The sequence below is a fragment of the Panthera leo genome, chromosome B2 (genome assembly GCF_018350215.1).
Source record: "Panthera leo isolate Ple1 chromosome B2, P.leo_Ple1_pat1.1, whole genome shotgun sequence".
Classification (NCBI taxonomy): domain Eukaryota; kingdom Metazoa; phylum Chordata; class Mammalia; order Carnivora; family Felidae; genus Panthera; species Panthera leo.
Window position 1 is genome coordinate 18,093,533 of NC_056683.1, and position 26,126 is coordinate 18,119,658.

Here is a 26,126-nt window from a genome sequence, read left to right on the forward strand (position 1 = left end):
CGGAAGCCACGGGGAGGGCCCACTCCTGGGGAAGAGGAAGATTCCGCGGAGGGAGTCCCAGGAGGTGCAGTTGACCACGAGGTCTGACTGCGGGGCGCCTAAGGAAGGAACAAAGGAGTTGACCCCACCTAGAAGGAACCAGGCTCGGGTACTATCAGGGTGGGGGGTGGGGCGGAGTAGACCGTCCTTGACGAGGCTCAGCAGCCTGCCCTGAGAGCGCATCTTGGGCTAGCGCTGTGCTGAGCGCTTGGCGCACACGCTCCTCTAGTGAATTCTCACAACAAATTACCCATTCTACAAATGAGTAAAACTGAGGTTCAGACAAACTCAGCAACTTGCCTTAGAGCACTCAGCCTGTTGACTGTAAATGACCGAGCTGAGTTCGGACCCCAAGTGGTCGCACTCCAAAGCTAACTTCTAGCTCGCGGCCGCTTCCGGATTGCCCCTTCTCTCCCCTCTCCCCCCACCCCGATCCCAGCCACAGCCCCGGTCATCTGAACAGACACCTTCATGCCCAAGGCCTGGGCCGCTTCGCTTCCAAATCTTTCTGTCCGCTCCCGTCCAACCCAGAGCGGCGGCTTGCCTTCGCGCTCAAGTGCACAGACACTGTTGCCTTCTCTTTCCCGCACAAGCCCTGCCACGTCCCCTCCCCCCCGCCAAAGGTACCAAAGTTAGAGACTAGAGGCGCCCCACCCCAGCCCTAGCACACGTCCTCCCGTCCCAGCTCGGCCTGGCCCAGCCAGCCGGGTCCCACGTCCCTCCAGCTCTAGTTCCACGGAGGCGCGCGAGTAGCGAGGCTGCAGGGGCCAGAAACCGTGCTCATTTCTAAGAGACTACAGCGCCCCCCGCCGGAATCTCGAAGAGCTACAGGCGCGTCTTCCCCTTCTCTCTTGGACTTGAAAGAATTCGGTTTTCACCAACCTATTTCGACAGTGTGGAAAAAGCCGGGAAAGTGAAGTGGAAACACTAGGAGTTAAAAAAAAAAAAAACACGCCGTAATTTAAATTCTTTGAAATTCTCGCAAGGAAAAACAAAAAAGCACCCACAAACGTGTTGAGCAAGGTTCTAAGGCAGGTCCGAGAAAGTTTTAAATCCACAGTCGGCACCGGGATGGGAGTCCCGCAGTCCAGGGACGCCCCAAATGCCTAGGCGACACGGGGACTCCTTGAGAGACACCAACCACACCACTACCGCCCAGTCTGGGAGGGTGCAGGGCCACTGAGGCCGTCCGCCAGGGATGGAGGGAGGCTTGGTACCGGGACAAGTCTTCACTCCCCAGCGCGGAGCTGACCCTTTACACACTTTGGCCTGACGTGTCCTAGACGATGTGAAGCCGGTTCTTTCTTTGTTCATCTTAGTCCCCGCGACGACAGCAGGAGGGGATAACCGAGCCTGTCCCGGGAGTTCCAGGCCCCAGCCCTGGGTCCTCAGACCTCAGACCTCGCGGCTGCCGGAGTGGGGCCGGCACGGTCGCGGAGGAGTGCGCGGCCCGAGGCTAAGCTCCTCACCCGGGCCTCCCTCCCGACCAGGTGTGGTTCCTGACGGAGTGGTGAGCTCCTCGGGAGCCCCAAATCCTGTGGCTTCTTTTAAATCTCCCTTCTAATTAGAAGCAGCGGTGAAATCACTTGAGTGATTTTATCTGTCATGGGAAAGCAAACCCCAAGCCCAAACCTCAGCTGCCCATCCCAGAACCACCAACGCCCCCATTCTCCCTTTAGAAAGTTATTAGTGGAAAAGATAAAGAGCTGGGAAGCCATAGAGGAGTGGGGGAGGGGCTCACCTTAAATAGAAGTGTAAGTGTATGAGTGTGCAAGTGTGTGTGTGCGTGTGTCTGCGGTGGGAGGAGACTAAACCTAGAAGCCAGAAATGAAACAATCGCGAACGTTTTCACCTACTGAGAAACACTTTGATCTGGGATCGGACGCTTGAAGCAGCCCTGGGGCTCGCAGATTCGGATCCGCGAGGGCCGGGGGTGTCCTGAACCTCGTGGGCCGGTGAGGAGGCCCGGACCGGGGTCTGGCCCTACAGCATGCAGCCAGGTGCGCGGGACCTATCCGGTCGGGCCCAATCTCCGGGCCTTGCTCTCTTCTTCCACCCCACCCCCACCCCCCCCCCTTCCCGGATCCTTCCCCCCTCGGGGTGGAGACTCTCCTAGCCCCAAAGTTCCGAGGGGGGAGGAGAGTCGACGGAAGAGCGCGTAGATGCCCCCATTGCTTGAGTGTGAAAACACACCCACTCACGCTCGCATCGCGCCCTGCACACCCCAGCAGGCAGTCTGCCTCGGTTCCCCGGTCAGGGACTGACCGGGAAAGCGGGTTGGGGCTGTTGGGAAAAGCAGGAGCTGATGGCGAGATTGCCGCGGCTATAAATCCATCACTTCCCAGGTCAGCTCTGCGAGGCGCTGGGACTAGAGCTGGCGGAGTGAATTCCTGGGCTAGCGCGCATGCGTCGGCAGGTAGCAACCCAGCTCTTTATGACCAGGTGAGATGTTGGTGAGCAGGTAAAAAAGGAGGATTTGCCTAAGCGATTCCAGGGAGCGGGCCCGGCCGAGCCCTCCAGCCCATGCCCGGCGGGGACCCGTCGCCAGGAGCGCCGAGCCGCGATGTCCATACTTGCCAAAATGGGGGACTGGCAGGTACGGGGGTTTGCCTTGGCTGGGGTTGAAGTGGGCGGGGGTGGAGCGGGGGAGGGGGCCGGCAGGGGGGGAGGCGGAGAGGAAGAGCCTTGGCCCAGGGCAGGGAGAGTCGTAAGTGAGGCGCGCCTGGCAGCGCCCAGGAGTGTTCCCAGGAGAGAAAGAGGGCAGAAAAAAACACGCGCTGCCGGCGGCCCGGAGCTGGGGAAAGTCCGGCGCACGCTCCACAGGTGGCCCCGGGGGGTCACTTGTGGTTTGCGCTAGAGCTTTTCATGCCCCCCCCCACACACACACACAGCAGAAACAAGGGTGGATGACTAATTCGGGAGGGGGAAGGGCGCCGGGCGGGGGTGGCAGTGCGTCGTAAGGAAGGTTCCCGGCTCGGTCCGCCCTCCGTTCTTGCCCTAGACCCCAGGGTACGCATGTGGTGGGGTTCTGGTGCACCTGTCTTCCTGTCTCCCAAGTTTGGGGGACCTAGTGAGGGGTGGAGAATGCAGAGGGGTCCGGATGGACGGGTCGCGCCGGCGAGAATGTTCTTTGGGGAAATACTTAAGAGTTTGCACAAAGTTTAGCCTCTCAGTCGGAGTCGTGAAGCCCGTTTGCGCCGCTTGGGCTATGGATTGGGGTGACTGGAGGAGGAGTGGATGGTGGGGGATAAGGCAGGTCCAAAATTCTTCCAAACGAACGCCTGCCAAACTCGGCCCTACTAGGCCGCCCCTATTACAAGGCCAACTGGGCCCTGGACCTTGGGATCCCTGAGCTCCGGACCCGACCTAGGCCACAGGAGCATTCTTGTAGCTCTCTCAGCTTCTAACTTCCAGACATTTCCCCTACGGAAACCCGGGCAGCTCTGGCCAGGTTGGTGAGGGTAGCAGCCTCTCTCCTCTGTGGCCAATTTCATAATGGGAGCTGCGGGGCCCTCTCCCCGCCAACCCCCAACCCAGGGCCAGAGAAGCCTGGTTAGGGCAAGATTCTGGGTGCCTAGAAGCCTGTAGGGCAATTCGAACAGAACGCCCTGAACTTCCAAAGAAAAGTCGAGGTCCTGCTCTTTCTGGGGCGAGTTCCTTTTCTTGTTTCAGATTTGTGCCATGAGAAGTAAAGGTCAGAGAAGTCCCATCTTTACTACATTCCCTGGAGTTGGGGAAAGGAATTCGTCTTGCAATTTTTATTTCTTTCCTTGTATTTATAATTTTTATTAACACTGAGCTTTTTTCTGCCTCTCCCCCCAAGTTAAACCTCACTGAAATGCAATTTCAGCCCCAACGTTAGACTGCCTTTGGGGTTTGAGGGTGCAAATACCCACACCAAACACAAACGTTAGAAATCCACACCTTTTTCTCCCTTGCCCCCGTGGGCCTCAGGACCCTACTTCGTTCTCTTTTCTGGAGGGTGTAGACTCCGGGAAGTCTTTGGCTGAGGGCTTTGCAGGTTTCTCCGCAAGCAAGCCGAGTGGACTTCACAGCAGAACGCCTCGGGTCTGAGTAGCACAGCCTCGGTGGAGGTCCGAGCTTCCAAAGGGCCTCAGGTTCCGAAGCGGTGAGATCCTGGCCTCAAGGAGAAGAGAGTGAACCCTGGGCCTAGCTCCTGCGGGCTCACGGTTTGGCAAGAGGTGGGAAGCCTGCCTCTAGGGTGGGGCCCATGGATTTGGGGCCTGGAGGGGTTGGATCCTTCAGGCTTGGCCTGTTGGGCTCTTGGGTCCCACTGGGTGGTGACAACCAGAGAAAATAGCCATTCAGGCCCCTTGCTGTCTCTTTGTTCCTCGGGTGTCTCTGTCTCACACTGGTACTCATTTTTCCCTCCAACGCCCTCTCCACGCCCCCACTCCAGGCCTGGACCCCCGACCTCTATCCCCAGGCCTGGCGCTACTATCCCGGGGCGCTGGTGGGGACGAAGCATTGACATGCAATGAAGGGACTTGTCGTGGTAATGACGTTCACACAAACGCGGCTCGGCTGGCTCCAGGGGCTCCTGGGGCGCGGGCCTGGGCCTTTCTTCAACCCCCGTAACTCGGGCGGTGGCGCTGAGCCCGCAGGCCCCAATCTGCACCTCAAAGGCACCCTCGGCGGGAATACAACAACAGTGTAGCAGCCCCTGCGGGTGCGGAGCCAGAGATCTGCGGGGCACGGGTCAGCCGGGGTGGGGTGGGGTGGGGGTGGGAGGCAGTGGAGAAGATAAAGGGCCTTGAATGCCTTCCCCAGCCAACAAACTGAAAAAGCGAAACTTGAAGTTCCCTTAAGCACACTGTGGCGACGGCTGAGGGTGTAAAAATCCCATGCTCCCAGGCCTAGGATTTGGCCTACAGATCACGCTCGGCGGCTGCGGCTGCCGTTGGGAAGGTGGAAATGCTCGCGGCGGCCCATCGCCCGACTTCTAGGGACTTCTAGGCCCCGCGTTGCGCGGAGGGCCCCGGGGCAGCCCCTTAGGGTGCGTGGTGCCAGCCCCGGACCGTCACCGTTTCCCCCGGTGGAGCGGACTGTGTACAGCCACAGACCCGTGCTAGTGTTCAGGTGGCAGAAAGGAGCGTGGGGAGCGCCCCGGGAAATGTCCCGAGCTCTAAATCCCCCTTCAAGCTCAAGTCTTCTTCCCAAGTTTTGGGAGGAGCCTCTGGCCTACTCTGCCTAGCTTGAGGAATTTGCGGGGGTCACCCAGAAGGAGAATTGCCCTTTTACAGATTTGGGGGGAAGGGGGTTTTCCCTCTTCTCGTCTTCCTTCCACCTGTTAAAAAACGCTCGAATTGTTAACAGCCTCCGCCCTTCTGTAAGGACACCCCGTGGAAACCCGGGAGGCCTGGAAGTTTGCAAGAAACAGGCCTAGATGGAACCAGAAGTCATTACTAGAGCAATTCTGAGGCAGACCTACTACTGTTTAGTGAGTTTGTAGTATTCAAGAGCGAGAAAGACACACAAAAACTTTTTCATGGAGGACAGATGAGGAGCTCAGCCAGAGAAATTAATTACTCTGTATTTCGAAGGATTACATCACGTCTTTCTTGTTAGTTTCTCCCTTAAAATAATTTACTAAAACAGCAGAGAGAGAAATAATAATAATAATAATAATAATAATAATAATAATAAGCCCCGGTGGGGCGAGCAGGTCCCTGTGTGGAGCGGGAGAGCCCAGACTGGCCAACCTGGACTCGGGGGTGGCCCCGGGGCCTCCGGGTTCCGCGTCAGCCGGGCACTGCGCCGCGAGCGCGCCCGCTTTAGTAACATCACCAAATCATGAAGGAACTCTCCCTGCTTTAATTAAAAAGGGGGATCTTGGGAAAACTGGAGCAGATTAGCACAGCGAAGAGTTGGTTCCCAGCGATTTATTTTGATGCATGAATGACACGGCGCACACATGTCGGTATATCGGCTCAACTCCAGAAGCGACTGTGAGACTCCATAGGAGTTCTGTATTTTGTCCACATCGCACCTAGGAAACCCTTAGCCCAAACACCACGTTGAATTATCAGTCAGCTCTAGCTTCATACAAACGAGAGGAAAATCATTTAACCCCTGGAGCTGTCAACTAACCTCTTCAGGGTACAATTTTTATTTTACACGCGGCAATTAAAGGATCGCAAACCCCAGCCGAGCCACTGGAGCCGTTTGGCAAAATCTTCAACTTGGGGGGGGGGGGGGAGCGCAAAGCCAATAAAACTCCCAAGGAGCTGGGGCCCGAGGTGGAGGCTGCCGCGAGCGGAGGCGATCTCTTGTTGGGCAAAAATCCTGGAGTGACTTTGCCGGTCTTGGTTTGATGATTATATTTAATTGCGAAAGGGATAATAATTTCTAATAAAATTGGACGGGGCCGAAAGGACCTCGCGGTTAGCGGTGGTAGGGGTGAGGGAGAGGTGCTGAAAGCTGGGCCCCAGGCGCAGCCGCTCGGACCCTGCACAGTGCAGGTTTTTTGTTGTTGTTGTTGTTGTTGTTGCGGAGGGCATCTCCCTGGAGGAGGAGACGGAGAGGAAGGGGAGTGGGGTGGAATGGGGCAGCGGCGGGGGCTGGGGGGTGACTGGGGCAGGGGCGCGCGGCTGGTCTCCGGGGAGATTCCGTCCGCTCACAGGCAGGCGTGCGCTCTAGGAGCAAGTTCGCGGCTTGGAGAGGCCTTTATACCTGGGTTGGAGCGGCCGGCCGCAGATTGCGGTGCTGGCGAGCAATTGGACTATTGTTGATATGCTAATGAGGCGATTAGGCTGTTGGTAAAGAGCTGGAAAAGGGAAAAGTTTCTACCATTAGAGGGAGATCTCCGAGCGCACACGGGAGCTCTTTCCCTTCTCGCCTCCTCCTCCTCACCCTCCTCCTCCTCGCCCTCCTCCTCCTCCTTTTTGCCCTCCTCCTCCTCCTCGCCCTCCTCCTCCTCCTCGCCCTCCTCCTCCTCCTCCTCCTCCTCGCCCTCCTCCTCCTCCTCCTGCGCTCACCGCCGGCAGCCGGCACTTTGCGCTTACCCAGAGAGTAGCTCCACTTGGGTGCGAGGCGGAGAAGGGGGCAAATCCGTTCACGCCGATCCATGAAAATGCTTTGGAAACTGACGGATAATATCAAGTACGAGGACTGCGAGGTAAGCGCGGCGCCGGGTATCCTTGCGGCCGCAGGCTCGGAGCGCTACCTTCCCGCTCCTCCTCCTCTCCTCGCAGCCAGCTGCGAAATGCGGGTGGGACAAACTTTCCCCAGCGCGGCGCCCGCCTCTCCGATTCGCCCGAAGAACGCGAGGGAGAAGCTGGAGAGGAAGGATGTGGACGCTGCCTTCTTTCATTTCCCTCCTTCGAAGCTCGTGTCCCACTTTACCCCCCCCCCCTTTTTTTTTTCTGACCAGTTTTGGGTCTGCCTAAGAGTGGAGCGAAGACACGAGCTTGGGTTTTTGAAGCAGTTGCTGGCAATTAGGCACGCGTCTGTGCACCCGGCGTGTGTCTCCAGCGAGATCCTGGGGGCTCGAGTCACCAGGAAGAGAAAGGAAAGAGAAAACCCTTTTTCCTCTTTCACTTCCTCTCCGATCTTTAACATTCCTTCTTTTATTGATTCATTTTTTTACTTCCTCCCTATCTTCCCCCTCCCTCCCCCCTTTCTAAAAAGGCTCCTTTCTGTTTGGAGAAGGGGCCCGCACACTTCTCCCTGAGCTGGGTTGCACCTCCCGGTTATGGGGTTCAGTTTGGAAGCACTCCTCTCCCACATCGCTTCGGGGCTCGCTCCAGGTATCTCTGTTACTGAAGAAGTTGTAAGCAGCTTCTCCCTCTGTGGGACACTCGGAAAGCATCCCTGGGGTGGCGGTGGGGAGGCTGCGCGGTGCGGAGCCGGCCGGCCGCGGGGTCCTCCAGCTGCGGCCCCTGCAGCCGCCCGGCGCTCGGCTGCGTGACCGTGGGAATCCTGGCGGGGCTGCACGGGGCCTCTGGTGCGGGGAGCCCGCGGGGCCGATAGAGCGCGCCTCATTGGAGCCCGTTTTACAAGCCAGGGTCTCCGGAGCTCGGCTTCTTGTGGCAGCCGGGGAAGCCCCAGCACCGCCGCTCCGCCCGCGGGAGGCGCTGGGAACCCGCCTGGCTGCGGCGGCCGTGAACTCCTTCGCAACCCCCGCTGAAATACGCGGAGGGGTCACGGGAGGGGGAGGAGGGCCGCGGCCGATGATTACCTAAATAGGTGGTAGTCCCTGCCTTTGCTGTGTTGTTTTGTATTCTCTTTTCTGCTCTTTTCTTTCTCTTTGACATTTGGAGCTGGAAATGTCTGGCGCAGAGGTCTGTGCGGGCGCAGCAGCGTGGGTCTTGTCTTCACTTGAAATCAGAACCCGGGTTGATGTGAACGATGTGTCACCCGTTCCCTTCCCCCTCTCCTTTCCGTCGGCTATTTTAAATCTTTCTCCTTTCCCGGGCCCTCCCTTCACCCCACGGGGCACGAGGTGACATCCCACGGGGACCGGCGCTTCTCTGGGGGCTCCTGCCGTGCGCGGTGCCGGGCTCAGCGACCCCAGGGCAGACCAGCCGCTTTGTTTTCAGGCCTGGGGTGGGCGGTGGGGGTGGCTCTGCGAACTGGTCCGAGTGCAACTGAGCCCCTCAGTCGAGAGCGAATTGTCCCCGCCAGGGCTGCGAGCCCGAGGCTCGGGCATTTCACCCTCGCGGAGGCCGAGCCCTAGGCGGGCGGGGTCCGAACCTCTGCGCGGCGCTGGCCGCCTGCGACACTCAGGTGGGAGGCGAAGAACTTGCTCCCTCTGAGAGGGATCCTGTGGGGGCGCGTGTGAATGTGTGTAAGCGAGGCCAAAAAGAGAGAGAGGAGAACAGAGTGAGGGCTGTTTCAACAACTTTGCGGTGGGCGAGCGCCGGAGCAGGGATTTCGGGTTTCCGAGCCGGCTCGGGGCTGTCTAATTATGTCGGGGCTCTGCAGGGACACGCAGGAGGCGAGGTGCCGCTTGTTCTGACAACCCAGCGGGCGGACTGGCAGCGGCGGCAGCCGGGCCGCGCAGGGAGAGAGCGAGCCGTGTCATCCGGGCGGGGGTGGGGGGTGGGGGGGGGCGTCGGGCGGGAGTGGCCCAGCCAGTCGGACGGGTTTGCGCCGGGAGCCGGGAGCCGGTGCCAGCGGCGCCCGGGCTGGGCCGCCTAGCGTCTCTGCGCGCCCCGGGCCGCGTCCCGGCTCCCCCGCCCAGAGCCCCTGCCCCGGAGAGCCGAGGGCGGGGCGGCAGCTGCCGCAGAGCGGAGCGGCCCGGGCCGTCCGAGGGGAGCTCGAGCGGCGGCCGAGGCGAGGGCCGGTGGTGGAGCGGGCGGGCCGGTCCCGGGCGGGGCGCCGGGCCATGGAGCAGCGGCGCGGCGGCGGGCGGCCGAACCCCGAGTCCCAGGCCCGGCTGCGGAGCGGAGGAGCCCGCGGCCGGAGAGGGCCGGGCAGCACCTCCCGTGCCGAGAGCCCGATGAATGCCCGGACGCGGTCCCCGGCAGCTCCGGCCCGCGACGCGCGGCCCCCACGGTATCCCGAGGTCTGCCCCAGCCTTTTAGGTCTGATTGTCCTCGCTCGCTTCCTCTCCCCCCCCCCTCGCTCCCTCCCCCTCCCCCGCGGCCTCCCCCTCTGTGCGCTCCGGCTCGGCCCCCTCCCCCTCCTTCCCTCCCTCCCTCTTTCCCTCCCTTCCTCCTCCCGGGCTCTCCCTCCTTTCCTCCCTCCCCTCTCCCCACTCCGGGCTCCCCTCTCTCACCCACACTTTCTTTCTCACACACGCACGCAGACACATTCTCCCTCTCTGCGCTCTCTCCCTCGGTTTCCCTCTCTCCCTCTTTCTCTTTCACTTTTGCATGCCCTGCAACCTTTTAAAATGTTGCCCCTTCCCTGTGATTCGCCAGACGCCGCGCCGCGGCCCCCCGCGCGCTCGCCCGCTCCCTCTCTCGCCCGCTTTTTGTCTCTCGCGCTCCCTCTCCCCACCTCCGATTTGCTACACTGAGGCTCCCGTCAATGGACTGCATTGAGAGCCGGCTCCGGCGCGAGTTGCCTCTCCGCTTCACGCTCGATTTCCAGGCATTCTTCCCTTATTAAGTATTCGTGTAATATTAATAGTCATGAATATCTGCTATTAGGAGGCTCCAGGAACGCTGCCCAGCGCGGTTATTAGAAGCTCAAGCGAAGCCGCCGCTAAGAAAAGAGGGGAGACACGGATTAAGGAACACGCACATACACACAGACACACACACACTTTTTTTTTTTCTTTTTCCTCTTTTGGGTTTTTTTTTTTTTTTGTTTTTGTTTTTTCATTTTTTAAGGAACTTTGAATCCTAACCGCTCACGGCAGGATAGAGACCGTGGGCTCGACCAGCTGAAGGCGCCGCTCCAATCGGTGGTTCAAGTTCGGATGGACCAGAGCGGGGCTCCAGCGCTCGCGGGAGCGTCTGCGCCGTGACCGGAGTCCTGGGTGGCGCGGGGCTCTCGGCGCCTTTTGTGTGGGGCGCGCTCGGGCGGCGGGGCAGCCGGGCTCTCCAGGCTTGCTTGTTTTTTTCCACCCTGACTCGTTACCCCAGACTCTTCGCAGATGTTAGTTCACAGTTTTTCAGCTATGGTGAGTCCCATCCCCACCCCCATCCCTGTTTTCCTTAGGAATTCTGTTCTGGAAACCGGGTGCGGCGGGGCTGCCCGCAACCTCGGGTTTCGCGCCCAGGTTTCCTTCAGGGCACCCCCCCCCCCCACCTTTCCATTTGCATTTCTCTCTTTCCTCCTTTCTCTCGCTTTTTTCATTCTTAAATCGAATGCATTACCCCCTCCCCCCTGCTCGACCTCTCCCGGCGCGCAGTCCTACCTCGCCGCTACTTCCCCAGGCGTGTTCCTCAACACGTTCATCGTTATTTCCTCGCGTATTCACTTGTTCCCGAGGTGTTCTCAACCTTTGGTGCTTAATCCATCTGCAGGAAGAACGCGGCCCGGTGTGCCCCCTACCCTCGGAGCCCGGGCTCAATCTCCGAGGGTTCGCACTCCCTGGAATCAACTCTGTTCGCCTGTTTTGCAAGCGAATTACAATACAGGGACATAAAGTCAGGCGTGTCTTGTGCCCTTTGGGGCTGGGGTGCAAGGGGCGGGAGCCTCCGCCCCGGGGTACACCTCTCTCTTTTAAACCCAACAAGGCTGAATCTTTCTATTTTAAACCTTGACTTGACGTCCCCGTTTCCCCCATCCGTATCCTAAAATCGACCCTGTCGAGAAAAAGGCTCCCAACTGAGGAAGCGGAAAAGACAGACCCCCATCCTGCAGTTAAAACCTTCTTTAAGCTGGTAATTTAAACGTGTGCTTTCGTTGCAGCCCCTCTATGAGATGTTTCTATTTAAATAGTCATGAAATGGTAATGGTCTTTGAACGTGTGTGATTTTTTTTTCCCTCCAAATAAATGAACAGGGTGTAAACAATAACGCAGTGGCAGGCAGGTTCAAATCCGGGGGAAAAAGGAAAGGCCGCTTCTGCTGTTTAATATTTAGCAGGAATTTTAATTTTGCTTAAGGGAGGTTTCACGCTGCAGCTAAACGGAGTGTATTCTGGGAGGCCTTTTTCTGTCTCCCCCCCACCCCCCACTTTCAAAGAAACGCCTAAGCAGAGCCTCTTATGCCCCCACATTTGCACCATCTAATTCCCTGCGTTTTGGAAAGAGCCCGCCTCACTTCTGGGGTATTTTCCGAAATGAACAAGTTGGAGCCCATTTCTCTCGGCGGCCTGCCGATGGGAGTGAGCGGTTCCCCACGCAGTCTTGCGGAGTGGATTTAGAGTGGACAGCTGTAACTCGACGCCTGATTTCTCGTTCTTTCCCCTTCCCCTCTCTCCCTCTTGTAGGACCGTCACGACGGCACCAGCAACGGGACGGCACGGTTGCCCCAGCTGGGCACTGTAGGTCAATCTCCCTACACGAGCGCCCCGCCGCTGTCCCACACCCCCAATGCCGACTTCCAGCCCCCCTACTTCCCCCCGCCCTACCAGCCTATCTACCCCCAGTCGCAAGATCCTTACTCCCACGTCAACGACCCCTACAGCCTGAACCCCCTGCACGCCCAGCCGCAGCCGCAGCACCCGGGCTGGCCCGGCCAGAGGCAGAGCCAGGAGTCTGGGCTCCTGCACACGCACCGGGGGCTGCCCCACCAGCTTTCGGGCCTGGATCCTCGCAGGGACTACCGGCGGCACGAAGACCTCCTGCACGGCCCACACGGGCTTAGCTCAGGACTCGGAGACCTCCCGATCCACTCCTTACCTCACGCCATCGAGGACGTCCCGGTAAGAGGCCGCGCGGGGGGCGCGAGAGGGGACGCAGCCCCTGCTCACCCACCCCCAGAGAAGATAATCGGGACGTGCGGCGGGTGGGCCTGAGGTTCCCGCGATGGCGTTTACTTTTCCAAAATTTCATATTATTTTTGGGGGGCGGACGCTTTGAGAACCCACGGCAACGACCGAATTAAAAAAAAAAAAAAAGTAGTTGAGAGTTCTATAGCCTAGAACAAAGGTTCCTGGAGCTCCTGCAAACAATGCCTGCGTTACCATTTCCACCAACACAGAAATAAATCAGACGAATGTCACCATTAACAATATCTGCCCCTCTCCACGACAGTAAACTGTTTCGATTGGGAGAGGATCTAATTCCACCGCTGCGTCTGGCGTAGGGATTTCTGTCTGTCCTGAAAAAGACGTTAAAATCCGACCAGAAGAGCTCATTAAATGCCCCGGCAGTTTAACATAAAGTGTAAACGACACCCTAAGAAAATCATTTTTGCCGGGTTTTATAAGCACTGGTGATAACTAAAAGTTATGTGTGTACCCTACCCTGATTAAAGAATAGTAAGTAGCAAATCGGAGCAGGGGACATTAAAATGCAGCCTCCTTCTCCTCCTAGGGGTGCTAAGTGCTGACCTCATAAATCATTAGCTGGGTTCCCAACGCCTATCAGAACCTGCTACACCCCATATTAAATTAAATGTTTTGAGACTATTGGGCAATACATTATTTGAGTTCTGATTCAGTTATCAATAAATGCAGTTTAAAATGATTTCTGAATAAGCATGGTATTAGCACATTTACTATTTACAATGTAAACCTATTGATAATTTGAAAGTACTTTCTGAAATTAAATTTAAACCAGCATCTCTGTTTCAATTCTACGTATTTATGGTTTCCTCACAACCTTCCTGAAATGGAATTAGAATGAGCCAATAATTTTATTAAAGCTGTAAAGGCTCTGTTAATGCTACTTTTCTTTGGAGAGGAAATGTATCTGGATGTGATTTTTACTAAAATGCTATTTCAAATTAGTGCATCAAATATTGCAGCAATATGTCCGTTGACAGTTTAATGATTACTGCATTAGATTGCAAAGAAAATGGTCAGATGAACTTACCTGCTTGCTTGGTGAATTTAAAACATTATTTAAGTTACATAGGAAAATAGAAAATTTATTACAGCTCTCACTTGGCCCAGTTAATCACTGAAATTTGTTGGTTATGTTGAGCAGCCTTGCATGGAAAGCAAGAAAGTAGGCACTTGATCCATTGTGGGATTTAGTAAGCATGGTGTGTGTTTGTCTGTGCTCATAAATGTTTTTGGAGACTGATACTAAACGGTACATTTCTTGGGAAGTAAAATGAGAGAAGCAATAGTTGAGAAAAGCGCAATTAAAAAACCAACCTGGAAGTTGTGATCATTTTAGTTCCCCTTCCCAAAGAGCCTCTGAATCCTTTTCCTAGCCTGCTCTGTGGAAATATTTGAATTGCAAAATGCATTGCAACCTTTTGGAATTACTGTGAATTAGGATTGCTCTCCTTTGCAGAAATTCCAAAGTGGCTGGTGTGAATTCTTAGCACCTGTATAGTCACTCTTTGTGGTGAAATTAGTCAGTAGGAGAAATTAACCAAAAGATCATATAAAAGCAAGGAAACTCAGTTGCAGCTCTTCCCCCCACCCTCCCCCACCTATTAAGAAAAAAATTCTTTCAAAGGAATTTGGGTCAGGAAAAGGGTTGTTTTCAGTTTTCCCATTGCTGCAACAGTTAACCTTTAATAAGAATGACTGCTAAATATTTAAGAAAATCAAATTGATGGTGAAAATTATTTAATCATTAATATCTCAGTGGGGTTTTAAACTTAACAGTCTTCCCTGTATGGACAAGGTCTAGAAATAACACAAATAAAAGTATTATGCCACACTACATTTACTTTATGGGTTGAGGGTGCATGCATAAAGGGATCATATTTCCCCATATAGTTAAAACACAAGAACTGCAGCAGTAGTCATTTCTGAACATTTCTCAATTTAATTATACTTAAATCCAGAAGCACTTTAGGCAAGTTACAAATGAGAGCATTGAGTATAATAAAACCTGTAATAAAGCAACTTAGTACCATCCACCCGGAATCATTGCGATCAGGCACAATTAACAGGAGCATAAATCCAAGACAGAATGGAAAATGTTCGAATCAGTATTATTGTTGGACAAAGACTAGAGAAGGAAGTAATAGTTTTTTAAATGGTAATGCCTGTGTTTGGTAACGATTGCGAAATCTTGTATCTCAGCAGCCCTGGTGCTAATTTGTAAACACAGCCAGACATTATATTGCCTGTCAGTTTCTGCATTAGAAAACATGATTTCATTTTACTTTCTAATCACGTTTTGACTCTAGCACACACGTATACCCATCCATCTGTAAAAAAAAAAAAAAAAAGAGAGAGAGAGAGAGAGAGAGGGAGAAGAAAAAATAAGAAAAAAACCCAACAAATCTGCTGCTGGACAACAGGGGGGAAAAAAACCGCAAAGGTTTTGTTTTTTGTATTTTTTTTTTAAAACCATTTTCATATTCCTTTCTGATACCCGGTTTAGGCAGTAGTCTTCTTTAAAAAAATTATTTTTAGTGTTCCATAAGTGAAGGTGTGTATATGCATTTGCTTTTTATCACACTACCTAAAACGTTTAAAATGCTCCCTTGTTACTCCCGCCTCTGTCATTTCTATTGTGTTTCTCTGGCTTTTGCTGCCCGAACACTCGAATCGCTAAGGTCCGAAGCCGCTGAGGCGCCAAAATAAAGCCAGGTGTATTTTTAAAGGTTGAACTGACTTTGTGAGAAAGATTAGGTGCTCCAAAACTTGGTTTCATTTCCAAAGAAAGTTTTATTCCCCACCCCCACCTCCTTCAAACATGGATTATTTGCTGGGGGAGGAGAAATGGGCCGTGGGTGTGCAGTGAAACCTCTTGAGTTGCAAAGCCTCAAATTCCAATAAGCCAAGATGAGATGTTTATATATAAATGTCACTATTTGGGAGGGGGAAATTTTGATTCTAACCCTTCCCCTCCCCCCATGTTGCATGGAATATTCATTTCCTTTTGTTTTGATTATACACTTACATCCATGTGTATCCTTTTGTTGCAGCATGTAGAAGACCCGGGTATTAACATCCCAGATCAAACTGTAATTAAGAAAGGTAAGCCATTTCCTTCTACATTCCAGGCATGTCCTTACAGGCATAGTGCTATTTAAAAGAACTTGCAGAGCTGTATTTATTTTTTTCAAATAGGATTTCCTAAAGGCTCAGAATTAGCAAATAGATGGGCTTGGAACAGCAATGCTTAAGTGATCGGCTCTCAGTGTGTTAGTAATGGCAACAGGCTAGCCTTGTTCATGATTTGACCATTTAATTTAGTTTAATGATACATGGACAAACACATGAAATGTGTAAGAGTTGAACTGATTTGGAAGTGGCATTTCAGTTTTCAAGTGGTTTAATAGTTTAGTTCATCTGTTGTGTGCGTGGCTATGAGTGTTAAGAAGGGGTATAATGCTAAAACGGTGCAAATAATTCAACGTTAACAGAAGGGCAGTTGTGTCTTTGGTAACACTCCTTAGCAGAGGAAGAAGAAACTTTCATGTTCTTCAATTTAATTTCTCATTAGCTGTTTAAGGGGTTTTAAACTTTGTGAATTAGGTTAACAAAAATTTGGCTTTTGGTTAAAATTAGCATCTTGAAAATGTCGGGATTATTAGCATAATTGTTCAGAGCAGAAATTGTTCTTAAAAAGTGTCAAGTGACTTGGATGGATTTGTAATTTGTATTGTGTTTAGTGAGTAGAAATAAAGTTTACTGGATTAAATGCTATTCACAGCAGCTTTTTTTGTTGTTGTTATGGTGGCAATGTTACATTTCAGGATTCTAGGCACCACCAGAGGACGATGCTATATAAAACTGTTCTCATTTCTAACCCCAATCAGTATATTGTTAGCCAGTTTAAAGTTTCATTTTTTGCATCTGTGAAGTCTTTGTCACGTCAAATTAGATGTGCAAGGGATAAATCTTAAGAGATGCTCTTTCCAAGTCGACATGATAATTGGCTCTTTTATTAGTAATCTCTCAAGAGTTCGTTTAACTCCTATTGTCTCTATTAGCCTCCCCAGAGCTATTAATGTCACAAGTGATCTATCCAAAACCTAGAGCCCCCTACCTCCCCATACGTCTAGAATATCCCCATTAAAGAGGGAGGAGTACTGTGAATAGAATGTGTGCATATTATTATATATGTCTCCTTGTGGAATTTTAAAATACAAATGCATACTGTACTTAAATGGTTGTGAATGCATCTGAACTCTATTGGTGTTGAGAAATGTAACATGGTAGTACACTTTCTGCTGGCCTTGGCTTTTTTCTCTAACTATGGTGGGGCCGACCATGAAGAGCTTATGATTTGAAACAGCAAGAATATATCCTCTCCCCTTCCCAATGAGTACTCTTAAGCAGACAAGGGTATTAACGATTTGCTGGACAACAGGGCATACATCCTATGGTAGGCCTATTTATCCTTTTTTTTCTCCCAGTTCAAAATGGGGCTTTGGGATGGATTTCCACAACTCGGGTCTTTTTCACAACTAAACCTAGGAAAGGGCTTATTCCTCAAAAGGATGGGTGGGGCACGTGTGGTGTGTGACAAGCGAATCGACCGCCTCCCAGCTTGGTGCCTTAACTGCAATGCTCACTTACAGGCCGCTTCAGCCACCTAAACTCTCTGCTGATTTTAATTATAGGTCTCTGAAGCAATCTCTTCCCAACACTAAGGCCCCCCCCTCCCACCCCACAAAAACTCCAAAGTACACACAGCTTGCTCTCGGGTGTGCAAACGTGATCCCCTCCCCTGCACCCTGACCCTATGCTCCAGCACCTCAGCTGGGGCCACTGTCCTCGGATGAGAGCCCAGGGGGTCACAATGTCACTACCATTTGTAGACAGCACCCTTGCGGCTAACAGGAAAGGGTTCAGCCGGAAGCTCGGGCCTGGCTGGTGGCGCGAGGTGGGGGTGCCTGCCGGCCGCCGGGTGAGGTGCGCCGAGGGCCAGAGGCTCGATCCCCAGGACTGGCGAACACCAGGGAATAGGAGAGAAGAGGGGATTTTCTGGGCTGGCAGGAAACGGGGGGGGGGGGGGGGGGGGGGGGGGGGGGGTTTGCAGCGCAAGGCCGGGCGAGCGCCGGGGTCGGGAAGGACTTGGGAGTGACCCTCGACGCCCACACGCAGCTTCCCCGTCTATCTCCGCAGGCCCCGTGTCCCTGTCCAAATCCAACAGCAACGCCGTCTCCGCCATCCCCATAAACAAGGACAACCTCTTCGGCGGCGTCGTGAACCCCAACGAAGTCTTCTGTTCAGTTCCGGGTCGCCTCTCGCTCCTCAGCTCCACCTCGAAGTACAAGGTCACGGTGGCGGAAGTACAGCGGCGCCTCTCACCGCCCGAGTGTCTCAACGCTTCGCTGCTGGGCGGAGTGCTGCGGAGGTGAGGCCCGGCTCCGCCCAGCCCGCCCCGCCTCGCGGCCGCGGGAAACACTGCGCCTGCGCGGGGGCGACGACGCAAACGGGCCTCGCGCCACGGCCCTCCCTTCGCGGGAAAAGAAAGGGGCGGGGAGAAGAGCGCCAAACCCGGTGGGTGGGAGCTGGGGGCGGGACGAGGCGGCGCGCGCTTGCGCCCTTCCCAGGCTTCCCGCGCGCTCGGCGTTCTGGCGCGCGCCCGGGTCCGCCGCCGCAGCGCGCTCCCAGCGCCCTCCGCCCCCAACCCAACTCCCCGCGCGCACGCGCAGCTCTTTGCACCGCGCGTTCAGTCCCGGCTGCTGCAGCGGCGGGGCGCCGTGCAGCCACCTTTTTACTCCCGCGAACACCTTGCAAACCCTGGAAAACTTCCTCTCAGGCGCCTTACTTTGCCTTACCGCCGTGTAGGGTCTCCGACGGAAATCCACCGCCCCTTGAATAGATAGGGTTTTTAAGTGGAAGACGGTGGCTTTCTCTTGAGTCCGCTGCCCTTCCTGCCCTCTCCGTGCCCCCCTCTGTCACTGTCACCTCTGGCCAGACGGCGACTCCCCGTGCCTAAGGCACACGCATTAGTGGTTCCCGTGTACTGCGGCGGCGATGTGCTCCCGGCAGTGTGCAAAATACGGTTACGTGCATCATTCTGAGTAGTCGTTGCCCACGAGTGCGTGTTACATACGTGGCTAGGGATACACATCTCACCCCTGTGAGGCCGGAATGATTCGTTTCGTAGATAAGATTTTATAAGGGTCTGCAAGGTGAAGCACCTTCCCTTAGGGCAGATTTCTCCCTCCCTTGAGCTGCGTCCTCCTAGGGTTCCACCCAACTTTGTGAGTGGTGGGTGTTGGGTGGAAGTTTCCCACATGATCTTTTCCTTTTTTTTTTTTTTTTTTTTTTTTTTTAATAAGAAAGTAGACCAAGAACTTCACTGTTTATGCCATTTATTCATTTGTGTATCTATGGACCCACAGGCCCACTCTGATGGGTATATCCCATGCAAAACCTTACAAAGCCGTTTTTGGAAGGTTTTAACATCAGTTTTTCTAATCTTTTCTTTCTCCTTCAGTCATTTTGCTTCCCTTTGTAATCTTTCACTGACAGAGATCTGAATCCGCCCTCTGCTTTTTCCTCCCCTTCCCCCATCCCCAATATTGGAGACTGTTTACCTAGGGGAGTATAATCTAATCCACACAATTAAAGAGCACTTGAGTAGGGAATAAAATCTGAAATTAATTAATTTGCTGTTTTATTTAAACAATTTATCTTAACCACTTTCTGATTATGGGAGTCTATTTAGACATCTATTTAGAACCACCCCCATTGTCGCTGAAATCAGTGAAATTTTTAAAGGCTGATCTCAGCTTTTGACATTTCCAGTTAGGCTGGTGACATGGCATGTAAACAGTTGGTGAAATGAATTTCCCACCGGGGCTAAAGCCAGAGCAAGAAACGTGAGAGTGATGATAACTTTGGTTACTCTGAACAACCTAACAGCAGTCCTTGCAAAGACAATTTAAAGACCCCACTGGGATTTGTGTGATTGTAACAACAGGGAAAATATACAGCAATCAGTTGAACTCAAGAATACCTCAAACCCTAGAGATGAGAGTTGTGTTTGTTTGTTTGTGGTTCTTCTTTAGAGATTTGGAAAATCAAACCCTTCTAACCTGCCACGGTTGCTGCAATCAACTGCACGCGGGGGTGCTTCACAGTCAAGCATTTGTCTTCTATGATCTTTCTGTACCATTCCTTCCTAGATTTCCCTCCCTTAAGGATCTCGGGGCCACGATTCTTGACTGTGAAAAGCACATTTTAGGAAGTTTTCAAAATGAAAATAATGTGATGTAGAGCAACCCAGTGTTTTCTCAATCCCTTTCTTGCATATATTTGTGAAACAGGGCGAAGTCTAAAAATGGAGGAAGATCTTTAAGAGAAAAACTGGACAAAATAGGATTAAATCTGCCAGCAGGGAGACGTAAAGCTGCCAATGTCACTCTGCTCACATCACTAGTGGAGGGTAAGCGAGTCCACTTGCTAACAAGAAGGGAACTGTCTTGTGGGAAAATGGATAATACTTAGTGGCCATTTGGTTGTGTTTTGTGTCAACTGGGCAGTTTCGTTTTTTCCAGAGGCTGTAATGGAAGTGAGCGGAATCCTTGCATGTCGAAAAACTATTTGCATATACTCCTGTCCTCCTTTTTTCTTTCCCTCTGCCACAAAATTCCACCTCCGTAGCTCAATATGGACCTAAACAATGTGAAAATTTAAGAACTGCATATATCCCAAGTTCCTGTCTCCTTCAGAGAGCTCAGCAGTAAATCACTTAAGCTATTCTGACATCTGCGTTTGAGAAATGCGTGACCATTACTTCCTGAATTAATTTGGGAATCTTTGACCTGCATCCTGATTTAAGACCGTCCTGAAAGCTCAGGGTTATATGCCCTTTCAGGTTTTTGTTTTCCAAACATATGCTCCCTTATCTCTTATTTAATTGTGCTTCTCTAGTGGAGGGGAAGAAAAGTGAGCAATTTTAGATTTTGAATTGTTTGGCTAGGAAAGAAAAAAGAAATGGAAGCATTGCAGAAAGTTTCTCATGGCAGTTTTTAACACACCACACACACACACACACACACACACACACACACACACACACACTTCCAAACCCTTCAAAACAAAAGCTACTCCTGTTCTCACTCCATGCTATAGATACCCTGTCACCAGAACCCACTTACATTCCTGCTTCCTCTAGATTCCTGTTAACTTTTTCTGATACTGAATTAGCTTAAGTTTAGATGTGATGGGAATGAATGTATAAGCTTTCTTGTGTTTTCCTATGCGTTAGGTTGAAGATGTTTTATGCCCATAGGAAAAAAAAAAAGACACATTACCAGGTAGATTTCAAAACTGCCATTTCTATTTCAAGAAGGCATTTTGTCTTATTTACATCTTGCACTTGAGGAGATACATTACAATTGGATTTGAGCTCCAGCTTATAAATAACTAAAAAAAAAGTTTAAAACTGTAAATTTGAGAAAGAATCCTATGAAGCATTTGTTAATGGCGTTGAGGACGATACCATAATTGTTAAATAATAAGCGAGTGTTCAGTGCCAGAAACTCAACTACAGTAGCATTACGTTAAAAATAACATCAGTACATAAGAGAACCCACTATCCATACCCCTCCGCCCCCCCCCCCCCCCCCAAGAATTACATGCAAAGGAAATGATAGCAGTGGCAGTAGTGGATTCGGGTATAGTGTGAGCAGTGTGAACGAGTGTATGGGCTTGGGGGTTGAGTCCTGTAGCAGGGAGGCAGTTTCTGGAGAACTGTTATTGTTTGCGATCCGCTCCATTTTATGGAAACGAGCTCTGCAGAGAGGGCTTTGATGCTCTAATTGGCGCATGCGTTCTTCCGGAGCTGGAGCTAATGGCAGGAAGCCCTGCAGTAAAAACCAACTGGTTCAGGAAATTAAAACCAAAGATTCGAAAATCAACAACACAGACAGACTCAGTGGAGTGACCCTCAAATCCTCTTGGTTAATCGGTTTGGATGAACAGATAATTATATGCGATCAAGTTAAAATGTAAACCTTTAGTTGTTCCCTCGAAGAAAAGCTCAGCGAGTAATTATGAATATCATTTATGAATGTGTTGATAGGTGTGAGGTTGGAGTACAAGAAACATTTAAAAAGAGAAGTTGGGAAAATGTCATCAGGGTGGGGGAGGGGACTGGCGGGTGGGGGAGGGGACTTACATTTTCAATCCCTCTTGGCCTTCTAGGCCAAGTGGCCATTTTTTTTTTTTTTTTTTTTCTGATAAATTCATCTGCCAGATACTACAGAGAAGGAAATAAAATTCCTGAAATGAGAAAACAAGTAGTTTGTGTTTTCTTCAACATCTGGATTAAGAAAATAAGAGAGCTGGGAGGAAATTTTGATCTCGGCTCTTTTCAACCTTTTGTCACACTGCCTCTCCTCTCTCCCCTCTTGCCAGGAGAAGCCGTCCACCTAGCCAGGGACTTTGGGTACGTGTGCGAAACCGAATTTCCTGCCAAAGCAGTAGCTGAATTTCTCAACCGACAACATTCCGATCCCAATGAGCAAGTGACAAGAAAAAACATGCTCCTGGCTACAAAGTAAGGCATTTACCTTACCTCTTCCGGGGTCTCTCTGTGTCTGTTGTCCAGAGAAACAAAAATCGAAATTGTTTCTGGTCTCTCTGGCTTTTCTCCGGCTTCTTTTGTGTTAATCAGCTTTGGTGTTGTAAATAACTGAAATTAACAACACGCTCTTATTAAACCATACCGTTTTAAAGGGGAAGTGTAGGCGGGATTGTCGTGTGTTTGCATCTTAATCCTCTCTTCTGCTCCACCTCATTTTTTAAAAAATGAGTGTGGGGGGGGGGGGAGGGTGGGTAATGTAGGGATTTGATAGAAGCTCAGTGTGAATTGGTGACTCTGTCTTTTCAGAAAGCCCAGCATCAAGTCCTTAAATGGGGACCAGGCTTGCCTGTATCAGTTTTTGTCTCCTATCAGTATGGTCTCTGAGGGCAAGGATTAAGCAATGGTCTGCAAAATGTGCAAGCCAGGAGTCCTAGTTTCAACCTTAATCCCTTATCCCATTTCTTGCCTTTCTTTCTCCTCCCTCCTCAAAAGTGACACACACACACACACACACACACACACACACACACACCCACAAGTCTTAGCCTACAGGCGAGATGTCAAATAGGTTTCAAAATGGCCCAAGTTATATTCCCATCAGTGCTTGGGCTGAATAGGCCCCTCCAGGTGGTGTGTGAAAAGAAAATTACTGTTTTGATATGTTTTCTGGAAATTAAAAGGCCTGTTCGGAAGCCCTTAATTATCAAAGTCTGTGTCACAGGAGGGCATGGAACCAGAGGGCAGAGGCTGGGGCCTCAGGCGGGATAGTTTCTGACCTGAGGGCATCAGCTGGACTTGGAGAAGGCAGCCTAGCAGTGCTCCCCATTCTCCCTCCTCCCCCCCCCCACCCCCTCCAGGCTGCTACTGCCTCAGGGAGGCCCCAGCAAGTCCTTCCTTCCCAGATTCAGAGACAGCTTCCAGCATACAGGCCTCATCTGCCTATATTTCTGACTTTTCCAGACCCTTTTTGAAATGCCAACTTTTTCTCTTCCCTTAGCTTCCTAAGCCCACCCGTATTCAGTTTCCCTAGAGATTTTTCGGGGGCTGAGGGTTGGGGGTGGGAAAAGAGGTGGAAGGAGAAATTGAAATTGAAGGGTCGATTTCTTCTCAAAAATCAGTCTGAGTTGTCCCCAGGTAACAGGTTTTCTGTGACCTTTTTTTTTTTAAGGCAAAATAATCCCAAGAAAAGTTTTGCCTTCCTGTCTGCATCCAACCTGATTTGCAGGTGAATGAGTGGAGACCATCCCACCAACTGAGGTCTCTCTAGACCTCTAGAGCAGGAAGAGGGTCTGTCTAGTATTTTGAACAGGACAGCTGATGGCTGTGTGCTATTGGCCATTGGCGAGATGCCTGTGTTTCTGACTCCTGCCCGTCTTATTCTCTTTTGTTTCTCTTCTAACGTGTGAAATGTGTTTCTGTGTCTGGGGCATTTGGTATGAGTGAGAAAAGAGGCGGTTAGCAGTTAAGGGTAGCTGAGGGGTGAGAGCGAGAGGAGAGAGAGAGAGAGAGCGAGAGAGACATTTGTGAAGGCAGGAAAGGCATGCATTGACGGAAGGAGCCATGTTTCAGTGGACACTGAGAGGTGACTGGGTCTTTCCCCAAGTCTGTCTCTGGGGCCGTGGGTCAGGTCGGGGTTCCCCGGAATCCCCTGGGGGTGACTGCAGGGAGAAGGGTTTTCTCTTTGCTGCTGGTACTGCCCACAGGGGAGCCTCATCTCTCTCTCTCTCTCTCTCTCTCTCTCTTCCTCCCTCCCCCATCACTCTCTCTGTCTGTCTCTCTGTCTCTCTCTCTTTCTCTGCTTCACTTGTGCTGCAGACAGATATGCAAAGAGTTCACTGACCTGCTGGCTCAGGACCGATCTCCCCTGGGGAACTCACGGCCCAACCCCATCCTGGAGCCCGGCATCCAGAGCTGTTTGACCCACTTCAACCTCATCTCCCACGGCTTCGGCAGCCCAGCGGTGTGCGCCGCGGTCACGGCCCTGCAGAACTATCTCACCGAGGCCCTCAAGGCCATGGACAAAATGTACCTCAGCAACAACCCCAACAGCCACACGGACAACAGCGCCAAAAGCAGTGACAAAGAGGAGAAACACAGAAAGTGAGGCTGTCCTCCCGCCCTGCGCCTCCCCGCCCAGCGAGCCCACCCACTCGGTCGTCTCCCCCCACCTACCACCGCAGGCAGGTGACAGCTTCGGAATCAGCGAACCCCACTGCTGCTACTGCTGTTGCTGCTGCCGCCGCCCGCCACCCACAGCCCTCCAGAGTCCGAGAGAGGGTCCCTGTCTCTTCCGGCAGCGGGACCGCCCCTGCTGACTCCGCCCCCCCTGCCTCGACTTCCCTCCCCCCCCCCCCACCAGCACCAACTCCCCCGCCCTTTGCCCTCCTGTGGAGCCTAAGAGAACAGAACAGGCCTCGAAGCCAGCAAAGAAAAGTTCTGTCCAAGTGTGTGAACCTTTTTTAAAAAACAAAAACACAAAACAGAAAAACCAACAGGAACCCAACAGTGACAACCACCACAAAAAAAAAAAAAAAAAAAAAAAAAAAAATTTTTTTTTTTTTTCTAAAAAAAAGAACATAAAAATGAAAAAAAAAAAAAAAAAGATACGAGCTTCATGGGACTGAGTCACCACCTTCCCTTACATACTTCGGTTCAGATTGTAGCCATACTAAAAAAAAAAAAAAAAAAAAAAAAAGCCAAAAGGATAATGACATTTTTATCAGTATTGTGAATAAACTTGAACACAAACACAGGAATTTCCATGTCATGTCTTCAGTTGTAGAAGTTTTTCCTCTTCAAGGTAAAGCGACCAACTTGAACTTTCTCTGGCAACACGATTCACAGTTATATAAGGGAATCAGTGTTCACGTCTCTGTATATATTTATTTATGTGTAATTTAATGGGAATTGTAAATATGGTGAGTCTGTTTTAAGCCTCTTTTTTTTTTTTTTTTTTTTTTTTTTAATTTATCTGGTGATCTCGTTTACCTCTTGTTTAGTGGGTTTTGAATCTTCCCTATTAGTTCTTCATGTGGTTCATGGTACTTATTTAGAAATTCAAGGTTTGGGGGATTTTTTTTTTTTTTCCTCCTCTGGGATTCATGAATTTAGCCCTGTTGTAGCATGTTAAAGACGACAAGGAGACAGCTGAACGAAGGAAAAAAAAAAAAAGCCAACTAAAATTTTATATATAATTAGTATTACATTTAGCTTTCCATTGAACTGAAAGAAAAAAATGTGATATCGGACCCTGGAAAGAGTTTTAAACTTGAGCGGTTTGATGACCCTTCTATGTATTGTGGGGAGAAAAAAAAAAAAGTTTATCTTATTCCACTATCCTCCCTTGAAAGGATCATTCCAGCAATAAATGAGTATTGTCTTTAAACCAAGGGTAAGGGATTCCCCCCCCCCCCCCATCTCCCTCTCTCTTTCTCTCTTTTTGTTGAAAGAACTTCAAACATTTGGGACCACCTGGTATTCTGTATTTTCACTGGCCATTTTGGAAGCAGTTGTAGTTGTATTGTATTGACTTGTGCTGGCAGTAGTTTTCATGCCTGTCAATGTATCATAGTCCTTTGTTGCCCAGATAAATAAATATTTGATACGCTTTATGTCGATTTTTTTTTATTCAGGGGCTGTCTTTACCCAGGCGTATTTTTGTTCTTGGCAGTATTTTTTATTCAGTATGGTTACAGTAATTGAGTTTAACTCTCCCTTGGCAATTGTTCCGTGCAATAAGCAGCTGAACCCATTGTTTCCCTCAAGTATAATAAAAACTTACTTTCAACTTGGAGTTCAGAGCAGGGTATCATTTAGATATTCCACCGAGTCTGTATTCAGACAAATGACACAATAAAACCCAATGTATTCTTTTGGATAAAAGATTGTTTGTACTGCTAAAGGAATGACATACTCTCTTTTCCTGACTAGAAACATTAATTTTATTATTAAAAATAAAGTTTTATTTTATTTATGGTGACCCTTTAGGTTTTCGTTTGTGTTTTGGAAACCGCAATATAAAACCTTCAGAACCAAACTGTTAAGGATGACCGGGAAGATGGAGAAGAGAACAGAACAGAAGACACACACACCCCAC

At 51.1% G+C, this 26,126-nt stretch overlaps 1 protein-coding gene and 1 long non-coding RNA gene across 5 annotated transcripts; one reads left to right on the plus strand and one right to left on the minus strand.

Moving 5' to 3' along the window:
- The first annotated feature begins 2,485 nt into the window (after positions 1-2,485).
- TFAP2A (transcription factor AP-2 alpha) lies at positions 2,486-24,209 on the plus strand. Of its 4 annotated transcripts, XM_042937929.1 has the most exons (8): positions 2,486-2,635; positions 11,890-11,947; positions 12,087-12,324; positions 15,462-15,513; positions 17,611-17,842; positions 19,767-19,885; positions 21,862-22,003; positions 23,846-24,209. In XM_042937929.1, the coding sequence occupies exons 1-8, from the start codon at positions 2,563-2,565 to the stop codon at positions 24,132-24,134; spliced, it is 1,203 nt and encodes a 400-aa protein (XP_042793863.1). In that variant the 5' UTR covers positions 2,486-2,562; the 3' UTR covers positions 24,135-24,209. The 4 variants fall into 4 exon arrangements, with proteins under 4 accessions (XP_042793863.1, XP_042793861.1, XP_042793860.1 ...); XM_042937927.1 differs by having other exon boundaries at positions 2,568-2,635; positions 11,890-12,324; XM_042937926.1 differs by lacking the exon at positions 2,486-2,635 and adding an exon at positions 7,038-7,177 and having other exon boundaries at positions 11,890-12,324.
- Positions 21,080-24,279, minus strand: LOC122219577. Its single transcript, XR_006202450.1, has 3 exons — positions 24,203-24,279; positions 22,022-22,138; positions 21,080-21,308 (listed from the first exon to the last, which is right to left on the minus strand). It is a non-coding gene; the product is annotated as an uncharacterized LOC122219577 (long non-coding RNA).
- Between the last annotated feature and the right edge of the window lie 1,847 nt (positions 24,280-26,126).